General features: G+C 34.7%; 4 protein-coding genes, 1 long non-coding RNA gene and 2 pseudogenes across 11 annotated transcripts in view; 1 reads left to right on the top strand and 6 right to left on the bottom strand.

The window, feature by feature from the left end:
* The window catches only part of LOC117134032, a 32,147-nt gene that overhangs the window by 792 nt on the left and 12,127 nt on the right, over window positions 1–19,228 (top strand). Inside the window, exon 2 of the long non-coding RNA XR_004458143.1 lies at window positions 280–282. This is a non-coding gene — a long non-coding RNA (uncharacterized LOC117134032). The remainder of the gene's footprint in view (window positions 1–279; window positions 283–19,228) is intronic.
* Window positions 1–19,228, bottom strand: part of LOC103848412 — a 76,976-nt pseudogene that overhangs the window by 51,132 nt on the left and 6,616 nt on the right.
* LOC103848414 (probable disease resistance RPP8-like protein 2) overlaps window positions 53–19,228 on the bottom strand; it is a 25,841-nt gene continuing 6,665 nt past the window's right edge. Inside the window, exons 4-7 of one of the 5 annotated variants that reach the window (XM_033291425.1) lie at window positions 17,168–18,275; window positions 16,845–17,038; window positions 13,235–13,538; window positions 53–261 (exon numbers count right to left, since the gene is read on the bottom strand). In XM_033291425.1, coding sequence (XP_033147316.1) covers window positions 13,255–13,538; window positions 16,845–17,038; window positions 17,168–18,275 — 1,586 coding nt within the window. In that variant the 3' untranslated portion in view covers window positions 53–261; window positions 13,235–13,254. Of the gene's footprint in view, window positions 262–12,846; window positions 13,129–13,234; window positions 13,539–16,217; window positions 16,437–16,540; window positions 18,276–19,228 lie in introns of those variants that run through there. The other 4 variants (XM_033291422.1, XM_033291423.1, XM_033291426.1 and 1 more) reach the window with 4 other exon arrangements.
* LOC103847612 (probable disease resistance RPP8-like protein 2) lies at window positions 54–6,550 on the bottom strand. 2 transcript variants are annotated; one of them, XM_033291416.1, is made up of 5 exons: window positions 6,409–6,550; window positions 5,255–6,126; window positions 5,012–5,158; window positions 368–2,144; window positions 54–261 (listed from the first exon to the last, which is right to left on the bottom strand). In XM_033291416.1, the coding sequence occupies exons 2-4, from the start codon at window positions 6,114–6,116 to the stop codon at window positions 388–390; spliced, it is 2,766 nt and encodes a 921-aa protein (XP_033147307.1). In that variant the 5' UTR covers window positions 6,117–6,126; window positions 6,409–6,550; the 3' UTR covers window positions 54–261; window positions 368–387. The 2 variants fall into 2 exon arrangements, with proteins under 2 accessions (XP_033147307.1, XP_033147308.1); XM_033291417.1 differs by having other exon boundaries at window positions 5,255–6,476.
* LOC108868787 (protein GLUTELIN PRECURSOR ACCUMULATION 3) overlaps window positions 8,077–19,228 on the bottom strand; it is a 26,889-nt gene continuing 15,737 nt past the window's right edge. The window contains exon 18 of the mRNA XM_033291449.1: window positions 8,077–8,422. The gene's annotated coding sequence lies outside the window, so the exon portion shown is untranslated. The remainder of the gene's footprint in view (window positions 8,423–19,228) is intronic.
* LOC103847610 (protein GLUTELIN PRECURSOR ACCUMULATION 3) lies at window positions 8,214–12,216 on the bottom strand. Of its 2 annotated transcripts, none has more exons than XM_033291439.1 (16): window positions 12,000–12,216; window positions 11,831–11,928; window positions 11,311–11,449; window positions 11,191–11,219; window positions 11,002–11,098; window positions 10,875–10,930; window positions 10,687–10,794; window positions 10,553–10,609; window positions 10,373–10,464; window positions 10,200–10,284; window positions 9,868–10,023; window positions 9,514–9,596; window positions 9,241–9,417; window positions 9,049–9,164; window positions 8,618–8,693; window positions 8,214–8,511 (listed from the first exon to the last, which is right to left on the bottom strand). In XM_033291439.1, the coding sequence occupies exons 1-16, from the start codon at window positions 12,059–12,061 to the stop codon at window positions 8,455–8,457; spliced, it is 1,488 nt and encodes a 495-aa protein (XP_033147330.1). In that variant the 5' UTR covers window positions 12,062–12,216; the 3' UTR covers window positions 8,214–8,454. The 2 variants fall into 2 exon arrangements, with proteins under 2 accessions (XP_033147330.1, XP_033147331.1); XM_033291440.1 differs by having other exon boundaries at window positions 9,241–9,414.
* LOC103867718 overlaps window positions 16,252–19,228 on the bottom strand; it is a 34,610-nt pseudogene continuing 31,633 nt past the window's right edge.

Raw genomic sequence — 19,228 nt, 5'->3', positions numbered from 1 at the left:
GGTAGTAAAAGACAAATTTGGAAAACTCAGGTTCGGTTCGGTAACTATACAAGTCAACTAAGCACACACAACGGAGAACATCGAATAAGATATGGTTCAACATACAAATGTATTTCCAAACTTAGCATTACAGTGAATGAACATGCAAATAGATAAACGGAATATATCACAAACAAGATATGTAAACTTCATACAACAAAAACGACTTATTATCATATCACACAATCGATAGTGGTGGGTACTGATCCTGAGTAGGTTCACCTGAAAACCGAATAACAGATAGTTGAGATTTTCACACTAAACTTCAAGAAGGATATATACCCAACAAAATGAACAATTTTGACATTATACACAAAAAAATATATACCTGAGACGGTTTTATTCTCCTTATTCGTTGCCACGATAGTGTAATTGAACACTGGGAATGTGTTGGACTTTGTGGTAACTTCCCCCACCTGGTACGAGTTTCGTCTTCCACTCCTTGTTCTCGTGTGTGATTTCCAGCTCCTTTAAAGAAGTGATATACTTGAGCCCTTCCGGTAGCTCCTTCAACTTTTTACAATTCCATAAAGACAAGGTACGAAGACATGGCATCGATCCTTCTTCGACTATCCACTCTTCCAAGTCGTATAGGTTCCATATTTCTAGCTTACATAATTGAGGGAACCCACCTTTTGAACACACCATCTTCCTCCCCACGAAAGACCTTAGATGTAATACAACCGACTTTAAATGAAGCAACTTTTGCAGAATCTGCAGTGGATCCTCCTCCATTTTACAGTCACTTAGAAATATGTGTGCAAGGTTGGGAGGAAATCGAGAGTGATCAGGAAGCCTTGTCACATGTATGCCCAGCGCTAAACGCCTTAGATGAATGAAATTCCAAACGAAATCCACATCATAAGCCCCATCGGATTCGTTGTTCTCTTCGATCAATCTAAGCTTCTCATCGATCAAGCTAAGCTTCTCATCGATCAAGCTAAGCTCCTCCAGGTTTCTTAATTCACAGAGAGATGAAGCTAGAGTTTCAGAAGTATACCTGCCTTTGAGTTTTATGTGGAGAATCCTGAGCTTTTTCATTCGGAGTAAGTCTGTGATGCTACCGTTTTCTGATCGGAAGCCGCTCAAGTACTCCAGGTTCACTAGATTACCCAATTCCAACTTTGTTTTATCGTCAACCAAAAAGGGAAGCAGCAGGAACCTCAACTCTACCATCTCGTTAAAGATACTTGGCAGATGAACACTTCCGTAGGACTTAAGTTTCAAATAGATTAGAAGCTTTAGATTCCGTAAAGAAGAAGGTACATGAGTTGCCCAACCTATGGCTAAGCTCAAATATCTCAAATGAATGAGTTTTCCAATGCTCGAAGGTATTCTCCCTCCTTTAGAGTCGTTTTTATAATCTAAACTCAGATCTAAGACCCTAAGTAATTGTAAATTTCTGAGTCCTTGAGCTGACTGCTTCCACAAGTTGCTGTCGAGTCCAAACCCCAAAACAGATCTAGCTTTTTGATTGTTTTTACTTCCCAGCATATCAAATGCATTACCACCACCGTGTACTGCGAGTCTTCGAGATCCGGTAGGAGTATGAGCATTGATGGTGGAGGTGGAAGTAGTAGGGACTTTGATAAACTGAAGAAAGTTCTCTTCTTTGGCTTTATATAAACATACTTCTCTCATCATGTCATGCATTTGACAATACTCCCAACTGCAACTCAATTCCTCTTTTACTCCAATAACCATATTTCTCCTTACTAGCTCGTCTATGTAGTCTTCTCCAATTTTCCTAGTGGTTTCTCCATCGCCACTTGACGTTATTATTCCTTCTGCTTCCCAGTAATAATACAATCTCTTCACTTGTATCTTGTAATCTTCGGGAAAATGAGCTAGGTAGAGGAAGCAATGCTTTAATTGCATTGGCAAATCTTCATAGCTCATAGACAATACTCGGTAAACAGAATCTTGACTTTTGTCATCTATGCGAACTATCTGAGTTTGAATATTCTCATCTACTCTTTTCCACTCTTCAACCATGTTTTTATTAGCTAACAAGCCTCCCAACACTTTAACGGCTAATGGTAGTCCTCCACAATGTGTGACCATTTTCTTACCCATGGCTTCTAGTTCTTCATCAACAATAAATTCTGAAAACAGTAACACATGTTATAAGATTAGAGCCTCGAAATAATGTCTCTAGTCTTTTCAAATGTTCAGAAAAAAATATAGATAGTTTAATTCAAACAGTATTAAAATAGATATATATATTTTAATCTAAAGTTCTATTAATTGAGACTTCATACCCATTTTTTGATCATTTGTATCTTGTTATAACAAACAAAATTAAACCACTGATGACAACAATTTTTTAACAATTTAAGTAATTTATAGTCATTTAAAAAATCAAAATATATCATATACAAAAAATCTAATTTTATTATATGATTAATGAGATTGTCTAATTTACTTTAATAATATAAAATTAAATAAAAATGATAGAAGATACACAAATTGTTATCAAATCTTTTTTTGGGTCAAATTTATCAAATATTTATCATTCAAAATCTAATATCCCTAAACATTTTCGCAAAGTGGTTTGTACATGTCATCACAACATACATTCTCACAAAAAAAAGATAACCTGTCTTTAGAAAATAGTGATATGAGATCAATTTTTTTTTTTGATATGTAAAATTTTATTATATAAAAATATATTTCTGTAAATATTTATAAATATGGTAATAAATAATAATTTTTATAAATTTATATTTTTAGTAAGAAATTTTAAATATGGTAGTAACTAATAATTTTTATATCACTATTTAAAAGTTAACATTTTTGTGTAAATTTTTATTTTGACAGGACTTTAAATACATTAATAATCAATAATTCATATATCATCATTAAAATATAATAAAAATATATATATCATATTTATAAAAAAATAAACTAAATATAATTACATTTTAATTTTTAAATTATTAATCATATTTCTATAAATATATATTGTTTTCCTACTAAAATAAATTGTAAGTGTGCATTAACAAATACAAAACTAAAGCAATGCTAATCAATTTTTTATGATTAAATGTTTCAAATTTTATTAGGATCTATTAGTTTATTTTATTAATTAACAAATTTAGTTTACGATTTTAACATATTTTAGCTATACATTTAAATAGAAATTCAAAATTTATTAAAATTTATACACTTAAAGGATAAAAAACATATTTAAAATAAATAATCACTAAAAAAATATAAATAAACTCATATTTATATAAAACATAATTATCTTCTATTGAAATTAAAATAAATTAACCAAATCAAATGAAACAAAATTACAAAAAGTTATGATTTCACTCTTTTCTAAACTGATGAATTTAAAATATAAATATAATAATATTAAAACGTAAATTTATTTTCTTTAAATAAATAAAATAATAACACGTGTTAAGCAAAGAAGGGATAATTAATATGTTTTGTATTTTAATAATTAATTTTATAGTTAGTCTAATGAGAATTAGATTATATGTTTAGATTATAACTTATTGCTCTAAGAAATTAAAGAGTCATTATGGTGATGACCAACGTTTTGAAAACCGGACCGTCTGTTTGGACCGTGACTCGTTCTTTTAGCCGGTTCCTAGTTGTGTTAAAACCAAATTTGAATTAAACTGGTAAACCTTATCAAAAAACTTGTCAAACTCGTTAAAACCGGTGATTTGGTTCGATATTAAAATCCGGTTTTCTCAAATTCAAGTTTAAAAATAAAATTTGCAATTTTAAAAAAGATTTCAAAACAAAATCATATTGTTTTTAATATTTAACTAAATAAATTACTTTCACTATAATTTTATATTATTTTTGAAGTTGCATTTTATTTTCATATGATTTTTTATATTAACAACGATAGAAAGGTTTATATAATTAAATTGATTATACATATATATAGTTACTTAATTTAAAATTAGATTAAAATTTAAAAGCCGCTTGAACCGGGTTGGACCGAGCCGACCATTTACCCATGTACAATGTCGAGTCAATGTCTGATCTGGTTTTTAAAACATTGGTGATGACATATGAAATAAATCAAATGGTATATTGTTTCTCAAAGGTATATATAATAATATATGTCATGCGGATTTAGGAATTAATACACAAGATTTTTGATAAGATGTCCTGTAAGCAATGTTTTTAAACTTGGACCGAACTGGCGGTCAGACCGGGTTGAACTATCAACCGAAAATAATCTGGGTTGGGTTAATACTAAAACCCAACTAAATTTGAACCAGTTAAAAACCCCTATCAAACCGTCAAAACCCTAGGAACCGGCGATCCAATGAATCGGCCAAACTACGGTTAGTATATAAGCCAAAATTTTGTTAATGAAATAATTAATTTTTCTTCTTTTTTAAATAAAAAATAAGTTTTATTAAAGATTAATAAAATATCGTCTTTCGTCTTTTTCTTTTGTCGTCTCTACAACTCATAAATTACAAGATTCACAAAGTTTAATACGTCAAGATGTTGTTTTTGTCTACTTCTCACTTTGTTTAAATTTTATTTCATGATCACTTGTTTTGAAGACTTCTAATAATTGAAACCTTTATGTTTGTGAAATTTGTATTTCAAAATATAAATTTTACTATAAATTTTTTTTATAAGATGATAAAGATTTAGAGTGATAAGATTTGCGAATAAAGTTTAATTATGCTTTTCATATTGATTTTAAATTTTAATTGTTATTTTTAAGTTTTTCTACACATTATGGCTATTTAAACATTTTATTTGATATGATCTATTTTTTTTTAAGAATATGCATATTATTTATAAAATATCATTAAATTTAGTTTAATCTAATTAAACCCGATCGAACACGGTTCAGACCCGGTTGAACCACAATGACCCATGATCTAAAAAAATTTCGGTTCGCTAGCCGATCCGGTTTTAAAAACACTGCCCGTAAGAGATTTCTGGCCTTAAGGATTCATATGATTCTTATAGAAAAACGTACCCGTTATCTCTTTTCTAGGGAATGCTATGCTCTCACATAGCTTCCAACTTTCTTCATGAGTAAGAGTTTTTGGTCTAAAGGGAAAACATGTTGGGTTTGCATGGAAACCAACACCTTCATCACGTGAAGTAAGAATCATCTTCCAACCTGCAATTGTATTTCCTTTCATCTCAGGGACTCAAATGCATTTATGAAATAGCTATGGGGAGTATTAAGTAATGTATGTACAATAAGAGAACTCACCTCTTTCTTGGGGGAAAACGTCTTTTATTATATCCCAGTCTTTGTTTTTCCATACATCATCCATGACAATTAAATATTTAGATGTTTCCAACAAGTGAAAGATCTTAGCCTGGAGTGTACCCTCATTCATTTGTTCAATGCCCGTATCATGTGGTCTAAGGTCTTGCAATAACTTCTGCCAAATATCCTTCCGCTTAAAATCTTGGGAAACACAGATCCATGCGAATCCATCAAAATGACTTCGAACAATGTCATGATGAAAAACTTGTCTCGCAAGAGTGGTTTTCCCAATACCACCCATCCCAGATATGGAAACTACTTGGATGCTATCATTCTCCACCAAATGACCAACCAATTCGTTAACACTCTGTTCCACCCCCACAAGATCCTTTTGAGACCTCTTAGGATATGTTTGTCGGATCTCCCTTTGCCTCTCTTGTAGAGACGGTGATCTGTAGACGTTATGTTGTATTCCAAAGCTCTGCATTTGGGCAATAACCTTAGACATTCTCTTAGTTATGCCTTCAATGTCCATAGAAATATCTCGGCGATCCACTAAGAAACACGAAAGTCTTTTCACACGCCTCTTGATCCCTTTTTCGTCACCGCTAGATTCTTTCAAAAGAAAAGATTCAATTATATCTTCAGCATCAAAAACAATGTCTTTGACATCTTCCAAGAAGTTTCTCACTACTTCATTCTCATGTTTCCTCGCATCTGCATCTTTCAACAACGACTGTAACATTCTCATCTGACATTTTAGATCATCAACTTTCTCATGAACTCCCTGCAGTCTCTCAGATTCTCGAGCCAAGAGCTCCCAGAGTCTCTGCACTCCAAACGATACAATTCCCTCAGCCATCGCTATTCTCCTGTTCCACCGTCAACATATGAGTACAAACTTGTATAGTAAGATTTAAAACCGGTTATGATAATCCTTGGTTGATCTAATAAAACATGATACCTGTCAGAGGAACTTTACTTAACTTACTTTTATTCAAGCATTGATGATTAAATGCTTTAAATTCGTAAAACAAGATTTGTAACAATGCAACGAATTTTTGTTTTTAAATTCAGATTCAACCACCACAGAGCCCAAAAGACAGATCAGAGCAAGTTAAACAGACAAATAATGATACAAGAACGTGATTTACCTTACATGTAACAGATCTGCAACTTGCTTAGCGACGTTCTTTGGAAGAAGAAATAATGAAAGAGTATCGACAGTCTATGACAGTCATCTTGTGGTTCTAATTTTGAATTAAAAAGAAAATAGGAGTTTTTTTCTAGTCTCTGGCGATAATGATTTTTTCGCAAGGCAATAATGCGTTTGCTTAGGCCCACTCGAAGCATTCACTATAGTTCTCCCTTATTATTCTTTTTGGTAAAAAAAAATTTCTCCCTTATTTTCAACTTTCAAAATATATATTCATTGATATGTATACATTATACTTTTGTTAGAAATAATTAATTGGGAAAATTGGTAATATAGACAAAGTTATTAGATCATGTAGTATGACACCATACAAACTAGAGTTTACATACTATAATCCTTTACTCAATGATAGGATACGACCGTACTGTGGTCAAGTTCTTCTGGTTCTACTTCTACTACTACGACATGTTACCAAGCTTGATGCTTTGTGGCCTTGACACCAAACTATCAAATCTCCGGAATCTGCATGTCTTTCTTCCTCGGTCTATTTGGAATCTTTTCTCCAGTTCCTCATCCCAAAGATTGGTAAAAATTACGAACCAACTTACGTAATCATCAAGTGTGTTATAGATCTTACTTTTTGTTATGATCAGAAGTGTTTTAGAGCTACCTAACTTTTATGTTTTATGTTTCTTATGGAGGAGGGGATGCAGCAAATATTGATATGGTGGAGATGATATTAATTACTAGGCAACGCCAGTGGCTGGACATTGTATGGAAGCATCACATCTCAAGTAGGAGACCAAGATTCGATAGTGCAGAACACTGGTCTCCTAGACACGGAACTAAAACAGTTGCTCAAAGATGGATCCGGGTTCGAACATGACTTCTTACCAGCTGTAGCTGCGGTGCACATCGCCTGGATACTGCTGTTTGTCTTCGTCTTCACTTATTGTATCAAGCTCCTCAGCTTCCAAAGAAGATGAAGAACCTGTGATTTAGATAGAGTCCATCGTGCCGTGTCCCATGTTTCAGCCCTAGGCTCTTGTCAACGCAAGCTAGAAACTCAAAACCAAGAAAACAGAGAAGGCCTGATCTTCTGACCCAACAGTTCAGATCATTGCCTCAGCTTGTGGCTGAACCAACTGAAGCAAGATCAAACTCTTTTGTAGGAACGCACGAGTACTTGGCGCCGGAGATCATTAAAGGAGAAGGTCACGGTGCTGCAGTAGACTGGTGGACGTTTGGGGTTCTTCTCTATGAGCTTTTATACGGGAAGACACCGTTCAAAGGTTATGACAATGAGGAGACGTTTGTGTTTCAGAACCTCAAGTTTCCTGATAGCCCTCTTGTGAGCTTCCAGGCAAAGGATTTGATCAGAAGGTTGGTGATGAAGGATCCGGGGAGCCGCCTCGGGTGGGAGAAAGGAGCTGCAGAGATCAAGAGGCATCCATTCTTTGAAGGATTGAACTGGGCTCTCATCCGCTGCGCCATTCCGCCTGAGCTGCCGGATGTATATGAGAATGGTGCAACGGAAGCAACTTCTCCTAAAGGAAATGGTAATGGATATCTTGAATGTAAAGCCATGGGAGATCATCTTGAGTTCGAGTTGTTTTAGGGGATAGAGAAAAGACAATACGGGTCTATGCAGACAGAAACTCTGTGGTTTAAGTTATCAAGAGTACCGTTGTTGTTGTAATCCATTTCAAAGTCTAATAGATGAAGTTTGCCTACTTTTTTCCTTACTTTCGCATTGGCTTCAAGGCAAAACAATCTATTTTCAAAGCCCAAACAAGAAATAAAAGAGCAGAGGCTTAGATATGGATTTAAGTTGAGATAATGGAAGTCTTACATATACGTTGTATCTTTTTGTTCTTGCTAAAAAGAAGTTGTACATAGTTGTCTATCAGAGATGTGATTCTCTTGAGACTTTTTAGCTTTGTGGTTTGCAATGGTAATGCTGATAGCAATCTTGGTGATCTTCTTGGCAGCTACTTGATGAGTTTTGTATTCTCCTTGTGAGTTTCATGGCAGAGCTCCTCAATCAGATTACAAGGGTTTTGTATTCTTCCAGCAACTCCGGAATGTCATCCATCCGCAACTGAGAATAGCAAAATGTAAACTTGACATGTCAGGAGGAAAGCCTGATGTTTTGATTGATTGGTGTCAAATATTCAGGCGAGGGAGGAAAGTATGCAGAGTAATACCTCGGAAGAATTTTTGATATGATAAAACGTAAACGTCTTCTTTCCAAAATCAGCAGATGTTAAGCTGCTCTGTGCTCTGATAGAAACCCGCCACAACAAATGAAAAGAAACATGTGTCAAGGAAAGGAAGAAGCAGATGTGAGATTTCATAACATGTAATAGTAGGGGCACAAAACAATGCATTCACAACATTATCAGTTTTGACAATATGCTCGGATTAAAGAGTCTCGAGGGCTATTCAAGACACAAAAATGATATATTCATATTAACTCTATATGACTCCTAAACTCTCAGGAGATTTATCTAAGTTATTCTAATGCCATGTGGTGATTCCAAGCGCAATCAAAGAACAACCATTTTTAGTGAAACAAAAGATAATCTACATAAACAAGAACTGAGTCTGAAATAGTTAGGCATGGATAAGAACTCACGTGTATTTTCGGGTAACCAGTCGCTGATAATCTCGAAGCAAGGAACCAAGCTCCTTTAATTGCAAAGTCTCTGGAGTGGACTCTTTCCAATGTTGACGAAGTGCTTCAACTGCCATCTATTCGTTGAGAAGCATTTTCAGTACAAGAATAACACAATCACACATTCTAAAATAGACAAGAGGAAAAACTCACCTGAATCATGGAGGCTCCATTATCAACTGCATCTCCCTCAATCAATCTGGTTCCTAACTCAACGAACTCTTGATCTTCTAACTCCTCGGGTATTTGAAGGCGTAACCCTGAAGAAACAGAGATTCCCATTTTCTTTTGCAAGTCGGCGATAGTGAATCCCTCTTGTCCTCTTTCCTGCTGTGACCAAACTCTTGGTGTTAAAAACACGTTGAAAAGCTAATTTAACTGCATTGGCGAGAAACACATAAGATGATGAGCAGGAACTACAGTTACCGTATCCAAATCTCTCTCTGACTCTTTAGTCTCAGGAGGGTTTCTAAGTTGAGGTACAGAAGACCTCTTGGCTATGGGATCATCTGAGAAAAGAGAAAAAGAAAAAAACGAATAACAACATTTTCAGAAGGCTAAACAGTTCAGTAAAACTTCAAAACTTTCAATACAAACTTGATAAAGAAGAAAAAAAAGATTATGCTAGAAATTAAGTGTCTCTAAAATTGCCTACAATCTGCGACCAACACCAGGATTAGTTCGTCTAAAGAGTTTCCAACAATAAGTAACTGATGATGCGTGTACACAGAATGATAGCTAAGTTGGACTAAAACATCAGTATAAATAAGAGAAAGATACCTTCAGGAACCAGCCACCAAAGATCACCGAAGGTTGATTTTCCATCAAAACCACCAATTAAAAGATGACGAGCTCCAATACTTGTCATGGTGTGATAAGCTCGAGGAGGAGGAGGTTCATCATTGCTTATTGGTAAGCGCTTCCACTGCGCAGTTACTAGTATGCGAAAATATAAATTTAGCAACAACGCGTAGAAAACAATGCTCAGCAAGAAAAATGATAAAGCACATCACAATTTTATCATCTCACTAGATTGTAAATTACTGAGGTGGATTTTTGGATTTAGAGTGCTCCTTTAGCAGAGGAGACGAATCTCATAAGCAAGAATGTACCTCTGTCTAAAATTATAGTGTCATTATAATAGACATCATAACGACTCAGCCATCCACCAGTTCCATGTCCCCCAAATAACAGAAGCTTCATACATGAACATTAATGATGTGAGTGATGTATGTCATGCGACCTATTTATACAAAAGAGCAAACGGAAGCTGAAATAGACATACATAATGTCCTCCGGATGTGACAGTGTGACCACATCGAGCTGATGGTGCTTGGCCAGGAAGCTTTAGTTGGGTCCATCCAGGTGTTTCACGTTCTTTCTTGCACAACAAAGGTAAACCACAATAAGATTAGCAAACAGAACATAAGAATGCAATTTTTAAGTAATTTAGGTAAGGATGAACCTTCATCTATTAGACCCTTCAAAGCCCACAGATCACCCATGATAGGGCCACCACCTCCTGTCAAAGATAACCATAGTCTCAGTTTAGTTGTCATCAGCTCAAGCAGAACAAAGATTCTGGTTCTGGTGTTATACCTCGGCCACCAAAAACAAGTAAACGTTTCTCAACCATGGTGGCTGTATGGCCACATCTAGGAGGCGGCAACGACCCCGAAACCGACAGCTCCATCCATTCAAGAGACACTAACAGACACCAAGAAAGCTGACATTATCAGAAACTTAAAAACAGTTTATTACAAAACTGAAGTAGACGAGAGATATACTTGTGTCCATAACATACACATCTGACAGCCATTTTTTACCATCCCAGCCGCCACACCTGCCAATGATCATAGGCTAAGCCAATGCAGGAAACAAGCTGATGGAACGTCTAAAATTTCAGATACTCACAACACGATTTTCTGGTTGCCAATAGCAGCGGCAGCAGAAAAATCACGAGGTGTAGGTAAGTCGCCAAAGCTGGTTAGCTCAGACCACTGCCATATATCTGCAGAAAATGTCAGCAGCAGGGTATTAAAAAGTTCCCAGGCAGGTCTCAGTGACATAATGTCACTGACATTGTTATGATTGTACACTTACCTGTATCTAGAACCCAGAAGTCACCCAATCTGAAATTGATTTATTTCTAGAAATAAGCTATTCCGGTGAAAGTAGAAATGTAAAAACGCTTCTAACTAGAAAATATATAGTAGTGAGTACCTCTTGCCACCAGAACGTCCACCAAAGATGAACATATGGCAATCAATAGTGATGGCAACATGAAAGGCGCGAGGTGTAGGGCCAACTTTTCCTTCAGAAACGCTGCCAGTACACTCTGGCTCAAACCAGAGTTTGTTCTCTAGTCGACAGGATAAAGAAGAAGCAAATCATAAGACAAACCGATTATCACATGATCAAAAAAGCTGCACATATATGATACTTAAAACAAGGCCAAGGAGGGGTCAAAAGAAGCTCAGAAACAAAACTAGCAAAATAAGAAAAGAGAGTATCCATCTGATTCCTCTTCAACAACACCGAATCGAATAATCTCATCTTGAAGTTTTCAGCTTTCTATAGTTTTTTTTTTTTTTTGTTGCAAAGTAACTATCTTTGATGTAAGCATCGTTCTATCAAATAAACTACTAGAGACAAGCAGAGCAAGCCAAGAACGTAACTCGTGAGAAAGAAAGCATCTTTCTTGAAGCAAGGAAACAATAATCCTAAGGAAGTATGATATTACCAATGTCATAAACAATGATGTCGTTGAGGAACTTCTTGTCGACGAGGCCGCCGAACACCACGACCATGGATTTTCCGACATTGACAGCTGTATGTCCACTGATGAAGAATAAAAATCATCAGCTGAAATTAAAATCGGAAATTGAATGGAGAAGAAGTAATTAATTTACCTCCTGGGCTGTGGAGGAGTTCCGGTGAAATCGGATGAGGAAGCTCTAACCCAGTTATGCATACGGTCGCGATGGTGTCTGAAAACGCACGGATCACCGCGTTTTTGGATTCGTTTCAAGTACTGGACTTCTCCTCCTCTCAATTAGAGTCGAAAACAAATTTGCAGAGACCGAAAGGACTCTTGTTTGGTAGAGTTTCATGATCTGATTTTATTATAATCCAGACTGAGTTTTGTTTTTAAACCATCAATTTGTCCGGTTTGATAGTAAAAGACAAATTACAGAACTCGATGAGAACTAACCGGTTTATCCCGGTTTATCATTGAGTTGCGTTTAGTTTCAACTTTCAAGTGGGTGCTGTGTGTTATTAGTTTTCAATCAAAAGTGCTGATCACTTGAGTAGTGTCAGACAAATTACAGAACTGGATGAGAATCAACCGGTTTATCCCGTTATTTAAAATTTGGAAAGCAAAACTAAGATTCGGTTCGGTTCTGTCTGGTTGAGCTATCATTGCGTAACTGTTTGGTTGTATATTTATGTTTAGTTTCAAGTGGATGCTGTGTGGTATCAGTTTTCAATCAAAAGTGCTGATCACTTGAGTAGTGAAAAAAGCGAACCAGGTCGCGAAGGAATGGAACCAAGAGACTTTCTTGAATCCTCTAAGGTGTTGTATATATGATTTGATTGCGCCATTGATATCAACTGTGAGGATAGTCTCATTGTGGTGAGAAACTCTTGACTTTGGTTTCAATAAACTCCAAGGTTCTATATCTGTTAAAACGGATTAACTAGATGTTTCATTTAAAAGCTCTTGACATTCCTTAAACCAAATGATAAAATCATGTTAAGAATAGTATTAAGTGATCACTATCAAAGCACCGTTCTATCTCCATTTCCGACCATACAATACAAGTCAACTAGGCACACACAACGGAGACAGCGAAGAAGATATGGTTCAACATGCAGATGTATTTCAAACTTAGCATTACAGTGAATGAGCATGCAAATAGATAAAACGGAATATATCACAAACAAGATATGTAAACTTCATACACCAATACAACAAAAACGACTTATTATCATATCACACAATCGGTAGTGGTGGGTACTGATCCTGAGTAGGTTCACCTGAAAACCGAATAACAGAGAGTTCATACTTTCACACAAAACTCCAAGGAGGATATATAACAAACAAAATGAACAATATTGACATTATACCAAAAATAATATATACCTGAGACAGTTTTGTTCTCCTTATTCGTGGCCAAGATAGTTTAATTGAACACTTGGAATGTGTTGGACTTTGTAATAACTTTCCCCACCTGGTACGAGTTTTGTCTTCCACTCCTTGTTCTGATGTGTGATAACCAGTTCCTTTAAAGAAGTGATATACTTGAGCCCTTCCGGTAGCTCCTTCAACTTGTCACAGAACCGAATAGACAAGGTACGAAGACATGGCATCGACCCTTCTTCGACTATCCACTCTTCCCAGTCGTCTAGGTACCATATGTCTAGCTTACATAATTGAGGGAATCCACCTTCCTCCCCACGAAAGATCTTTGATGTAATTCAACCGACTTTAAATGAAGCAACTTTTGCAGAATCTGCAGTGGATCCTCCTCCATTTCACAGTTAGTTAGAGATATGTGTGCAAGGTTGGGAGGCAATCGAGAGTGATCAGGAAGCCTTGGCATATGCATCCATATCACTAAATGCCTTAGCTTAATGAAATTCCAAACGAAATCCAAATCATAAACCCCATCGGATTTGTTGTTCTCATTGATCAATGTAAGCTTCTCCAGGTCTCGAGAGTCCTGAGCTTTTTCATCCGGAGGAAGTCTGTGATGCTACCGTATTCTGATCGGAAGCCGATCAGGTACTCCAGGTTCACGAGATTACCCAATTCCAACTTTGTTTTAGCCTCAAAAGAACGGGGAAGAATCAGGACCCTCAACTGTACCATCTCGTTAAAGATACTTGGCAGATGAACTCTTTCCAGTCCCCAGGAGGAAATTCTCAAATAGATTAGAAGCTTTAGATTCCGTAAAGAAGAAGGTACATGAGTTGCCCAACCCATGTCTAAGCTCAAATATCTCAAATGAATGAGTTTTCCAATGCTCGAAGGTATTCTCCCTCCTTTAGAGTCGTTTTTATAATCTAAACTCAGATCTAAGACCCTAAGTGATTGTAAATTTCTGAGTCCTTGAGCTGACTGCTTCCACAAGTTGCTGTCGAGTCCAAACCCCAAAACAGATCTAGCTTTTTGATTGTTTTTACTTCCCAGCATATCAAATGCATTACCACCACCGTGTACTACGAGTCTGCGATATCTGGTAGGAGTATGAGCATTGATGGTGGAGATGGAAGAAGTAGGGACTTCGATAAACTGAAGAAAGTTCTCTTCTTTGGCTTTATATAAACATACTTCTCTCATCATGTCATGCATTTGACAATACTTCCATTTGCAACTCAAATCATCTTTTACTGCAATAACCATATTTCTCCTTACTAGCTCGTCTATTGTATTCTTCTCCAATTTTCCTAGTGGTTTCTCCATCGCAACTTGACGTTATTATTCCTTCTGCTTCCCAAAGATTATACAATATCCGTACTTGTATCTTGTCATCTTCGGGAAAATGAGCTAGGTATAGGAAGCAATGCTTTAACTGCATTGGCAAATCTTCATAGCTCATAGACAATACTCGGTAAACAGAATCTTGACTTTTGTCATCTATGCGAACTATCTGAGTTTGAATATTGTCATCTACTCTTTTCCACTCTTCAACCATGGTTTTATTAGCTAACAAGCCTCCCAACACTTTAATGGCTAATGGTAGTCCTCCACAATATGCCACCATTTCCTTACCCATGGCTTCTAGTTCCTCATCAACATCAAATTCTGAAAATAGTAACACACGTTATAAGATCAGAGTCTTGAAATAATAGTGTGTTTAGTCTTTTCAAATGTTTTTAAAATATATATATATATTTATAACAATATGCAGTAAAAATTCTATAATTAATAAACACATAAAGTACAAACATTAAACATTGTATTATTTGTTTTATATTCACAAATGAAGTTCATTTCTATTTTTTCTTAACATTTCAATATATTTTGATAATATTTCGTAAAATTATATATAAAAATACATTTTAAATTCTATAAAACATATTTTGTATACACCAAATAGTGTAACAAAAAAATATAAATGTCGGATTTCTAAAAGTTAATTAATATACAGGGGCGGATGTAGAACAAAATTTTACTGGGGGCAAATCATATGTAAATACAACTATATAAATAAAACATGATTTTCAGTAAACGTATGTAACAAAATTTTGGGTAAGTTAAAAAGAATTTAATGATTTTATAGGGGGCAAGTGCCACCTTCTTGAGCTTAGTAGAACCGCCACTGTTAATATATATATATATATGATAAAATCAAATATTTTATCTACTAATAATAGCAATCCTGATTAATTTCAAAGGTTATGAATCTTACTTATGTTGAAAAGTTGTATCTTTTCTAAAAATCGAAATAGTTGTGTCTTTTCAAAATAACTACTTTGGTTGTGTTGTTTCATAAAAAAAAACTGAAATGTATTAGTTTGAAAAATTGTGTCTGTTCATTATATAAATTGTATATTTTCATAACAATCTGAATATTATTAATTTTTAAAATTGTATATTTTCATTATAAAAAAATTATATATATAATAGCATACCAAAACTGGTGATATCGTCACTTTTTAAAAGAAAAAAGGTTTTAAGTCCAACAGTCATATTTGATTGAATTTAATGATATAAAAAAACAAAACTGCGGTGCGTTGCATCTTTTCACCGAATAGTCTCCATCTCAAAACAATACAACTCTTAGATGAAGCATCCTTTATCAATCTATATATATGTGTGTTTTTAAAGACTCATTCCTGTTATCGTTTTCCATCTCCTCTTAAATTACCTTTCCACCAAAAATCTTAGAATTGATTTATTTGTTTGGCTCTCTAAAGCGTGTTTACAATGAGTTTTCATTGTTATTGTTCATCATAATCCCTTTTTTTTTTTCAAAAACCACTATCAACATCATTTTCTTTAAACAAATTTGGGGTTTCCATCATTCAATTTTTTAAATAGTTGTTACAACATATCTAATTTATATGTGTTGTTGTTCTTGCGTTTTGTCATGATAAAACCATCGTTCTATCTCCAGTTCCGACTATGAAAATCAACTAAGCACACACAACGGAGACATCGAAGAAGATATGGTTCAACATACAAAATATATTTCAAACTTAGTATTACAGTGAATGAGCATGCAAACAGATAAACGAAATATATCACAAACAAGATATGTAAACTTCATACAACAAAAACGACTTATTATCATATCACACAATCGATAGTGGTGGGTACTGATCCTGAGTAGGTTCACCTGAAAACCGAATAACAGAGAGTTGAGACTCACACTAAACTTCAAGGAGGATACATAACCAACAAAATGAACAATATTGACATTATACCAAAAAGAATATATACCTGAGACAGTTTTATTCTCCTTATTAATTGCCACGATAGTTTAATTGAACACTAGGAATGTGTTTGACTTTGTGATAACTTTCCCCACCTGGTGCGAGTTTCTTCTTCCACTCCTTGTTGTTATGTCTGATATCCAGTTCCTTTAAATAAGTTATATACTTGAGCCCTTCCGGTAGCTCCTTCAACTTCTTACAATACCGAATAGACAAGGTACGAAGACATGGCATCGACCCTTCTTCGACTATCCACTCTTCCAAGTTGTGCAGGAACCGTATTTGTAGCTTACATAACTGAGGGAATCCACCTTTTGAACACACCATCTTCCTCCCCACGAAAGTACTATATGATAATTCAACCGACTTTAAATGAAGCAACTTTTGCAGAATCTGCAGTGGATCCTCCTCCATTTTACAGTCACATAGAGATATGTGTGCAAGGTGGGGAGGAAATCGAGAGTGATCAGGAAGCCTTGTTATATGTATGTCCAGCTCTAAATGCCTTAGATGAATGAAATTCCAAACGAAATCCAAATCATAAGCCTCATCGTATCCGTTCACATTGATCAATTTAAGCGTCTCCAGGTTTGTTAATTCACAGAGAGATGACGCAAGAATTTCAGAAGTATACCTGCCTTTGAGAAATATCTCGAGAGTCCTGAGCTTTTTCATTCGGAGGAAGTCTGTGATGCTACCGTATTCAAGTCGGAAGCCGACCAAGTACTCTAGGTTCAGTAGATTACCCAATTCCAACTTTGTTTTAGCGTCAATATAACGGGGAAGCATCAGGGACCTTAACTCTACCATCTCTTTAAAGATACTTGGCAGATGAACTCTTCCCTCGGAGTAAATGCTCAAACAGATTAGAAGCTTTAGATTCCGTAAAGAAGAAGGTACATGAGTTGCACGACCCATGTGTAAGCTCAAATATCTCAAATGAATGAGCTTTCCAATGCTGGATGGTATTCTCCCTCCTCTAGAGTCGCTATCATGTGTTTGTAAATTCAGATCTAAGACCCTAAGTAGTTGTAAATTTCGTAATCCTTGACCTGACTGCTTCCACAAGTTGCTGTCGAGTCCAAAACCCAAAACAGATCTAGCTTTTTGATTGTTTTTACGTCCCAGCATATCAAATGCATTACCATCACCGTGTACTACGAGTCTGCGAGCTCTGGTAGGAGTATGCGCATTGATGGTAGAGGTGGAAGAAGTAGGTACTTCGATAAACTGAAGAAAGTTCTCTTCTTTGGCTTTATATAAACATACTTCTCTCATCATGTCATGCATTTGACAATACTTCCATTTGCAACTCAAATCATCTTTTACTGCAATAACCATATTTCTCCTTACTAGCTCGTCTATGTATTCTTCTCCAATTTTCCTAGTGGTTTCTCCATCGCAACTTGACGTTATTATTCCTTCTGCTTCCCAAAGATTATACAATATCCGTACTTGTATCTTGTCATCTTCGGGAAAATGAGCTAGGTATAGGAAGCAATGCTTTAACTGCATGGGCAAATCTTCATAGCTCATAGACAATACTCGGTAAACCGAATCTTGACTGTTGTCATCTATGCGAACTATCTGAGTTTGAATATTGTCATCTACTCTTTTCCACTCTTCAACCATGTTTTTATTAGCTAACAAGCCTCCCAGCACTTTAACGGCTAATGGTAGTCCTCCACAATATGTGACCATTTTCTTACCCATGGCTTCTAGTTCTTCATCAACATTTAATTCTGAAAACCGTACTATAAGATTAGAGCCTCGAAATAATATGTGTGTCTTTTAAATGTTAAAATATAATATATCTATATTATTATTTGCAAAATGATTTAATTTTTTTTATTAGCTCTCACCTTAAAAGTCAGATCGGTTAAAAACGTTGATACCATTAATAAATAATTAATTTTATAAGTTAAAAGAATCTATATATATTTTCTAACTTATAACTATTGAAGAATTGTTAGTTTTTATGATGGCCCCTTTTATAGTTTACTTTGTATTTATACTTTTTGCTATTACTACCACTTTTTTTTTGTCTTGAACATTTATGTTCACTTACAATATGAAGTTTGTATTAGGTATTTTTCTGCACTATGTTTAGAGTAATATTTTTTTAAATTTAAATTTTATTTAAAATAAATTTTTGTCAGTTTTTAGATTTTATTATTTGATTACATTAATTAATTTTAAATATTAGTTTAATTCTATTTTAAAATTAAGATTAAATAAATAATTGATGACTAAATAAGATAAAATTTTAAATAATAGTATAAATCTAAATTGATGATTCATCAGTCAAAATCATTAAAAATATGACAAATAAGCAAAATTATATAAAGTTGTGTAGAACATAATAGTACTTTATCTCCATAATAGTACTTTATCTCTATAATAGTATATGATAAGTCAGTTTTCTACGTGTCGCACTCACGTTGATTCTTAGAATGGTTAATTACAGTGATAACCTTAATAAATAAATTTTATTGTTAAAATACCACTATCAATATTTTAATAAACATTTAAATATTTGTTTCAAAATCACTTTATCATCAAAAAGGAAATATCTTTAATAAATATAAAACATGTAATTTAATAAAAACGATTTTCTTTTTATATAACTAAAAAATAAATTTAATATAAAAAGACAATATCTTTAATATAAATATATCAATATCAGATTTATATG

Source organism: Brassica rapa, chromosome A05, assembly GCF_000309985.2.
Source record: "Brassica rapa cultivar Chiifu-401-42 chromosome A05, CAAS_Brap_v3.01, whole genome shotgun sequence".
Classification (NCBI taxonomy): domain Eukaryota; kingdom Viridiplantae; phylum Streptophyta; class Magnoliopsida; order Brassicales; family Brassicaceae; genus Brassica; species Brassica rapa.
Note: the sequence above shows the minus strand (reverse complement) of the source record. Positions and strands in the feature narration are given on the sequence as shown.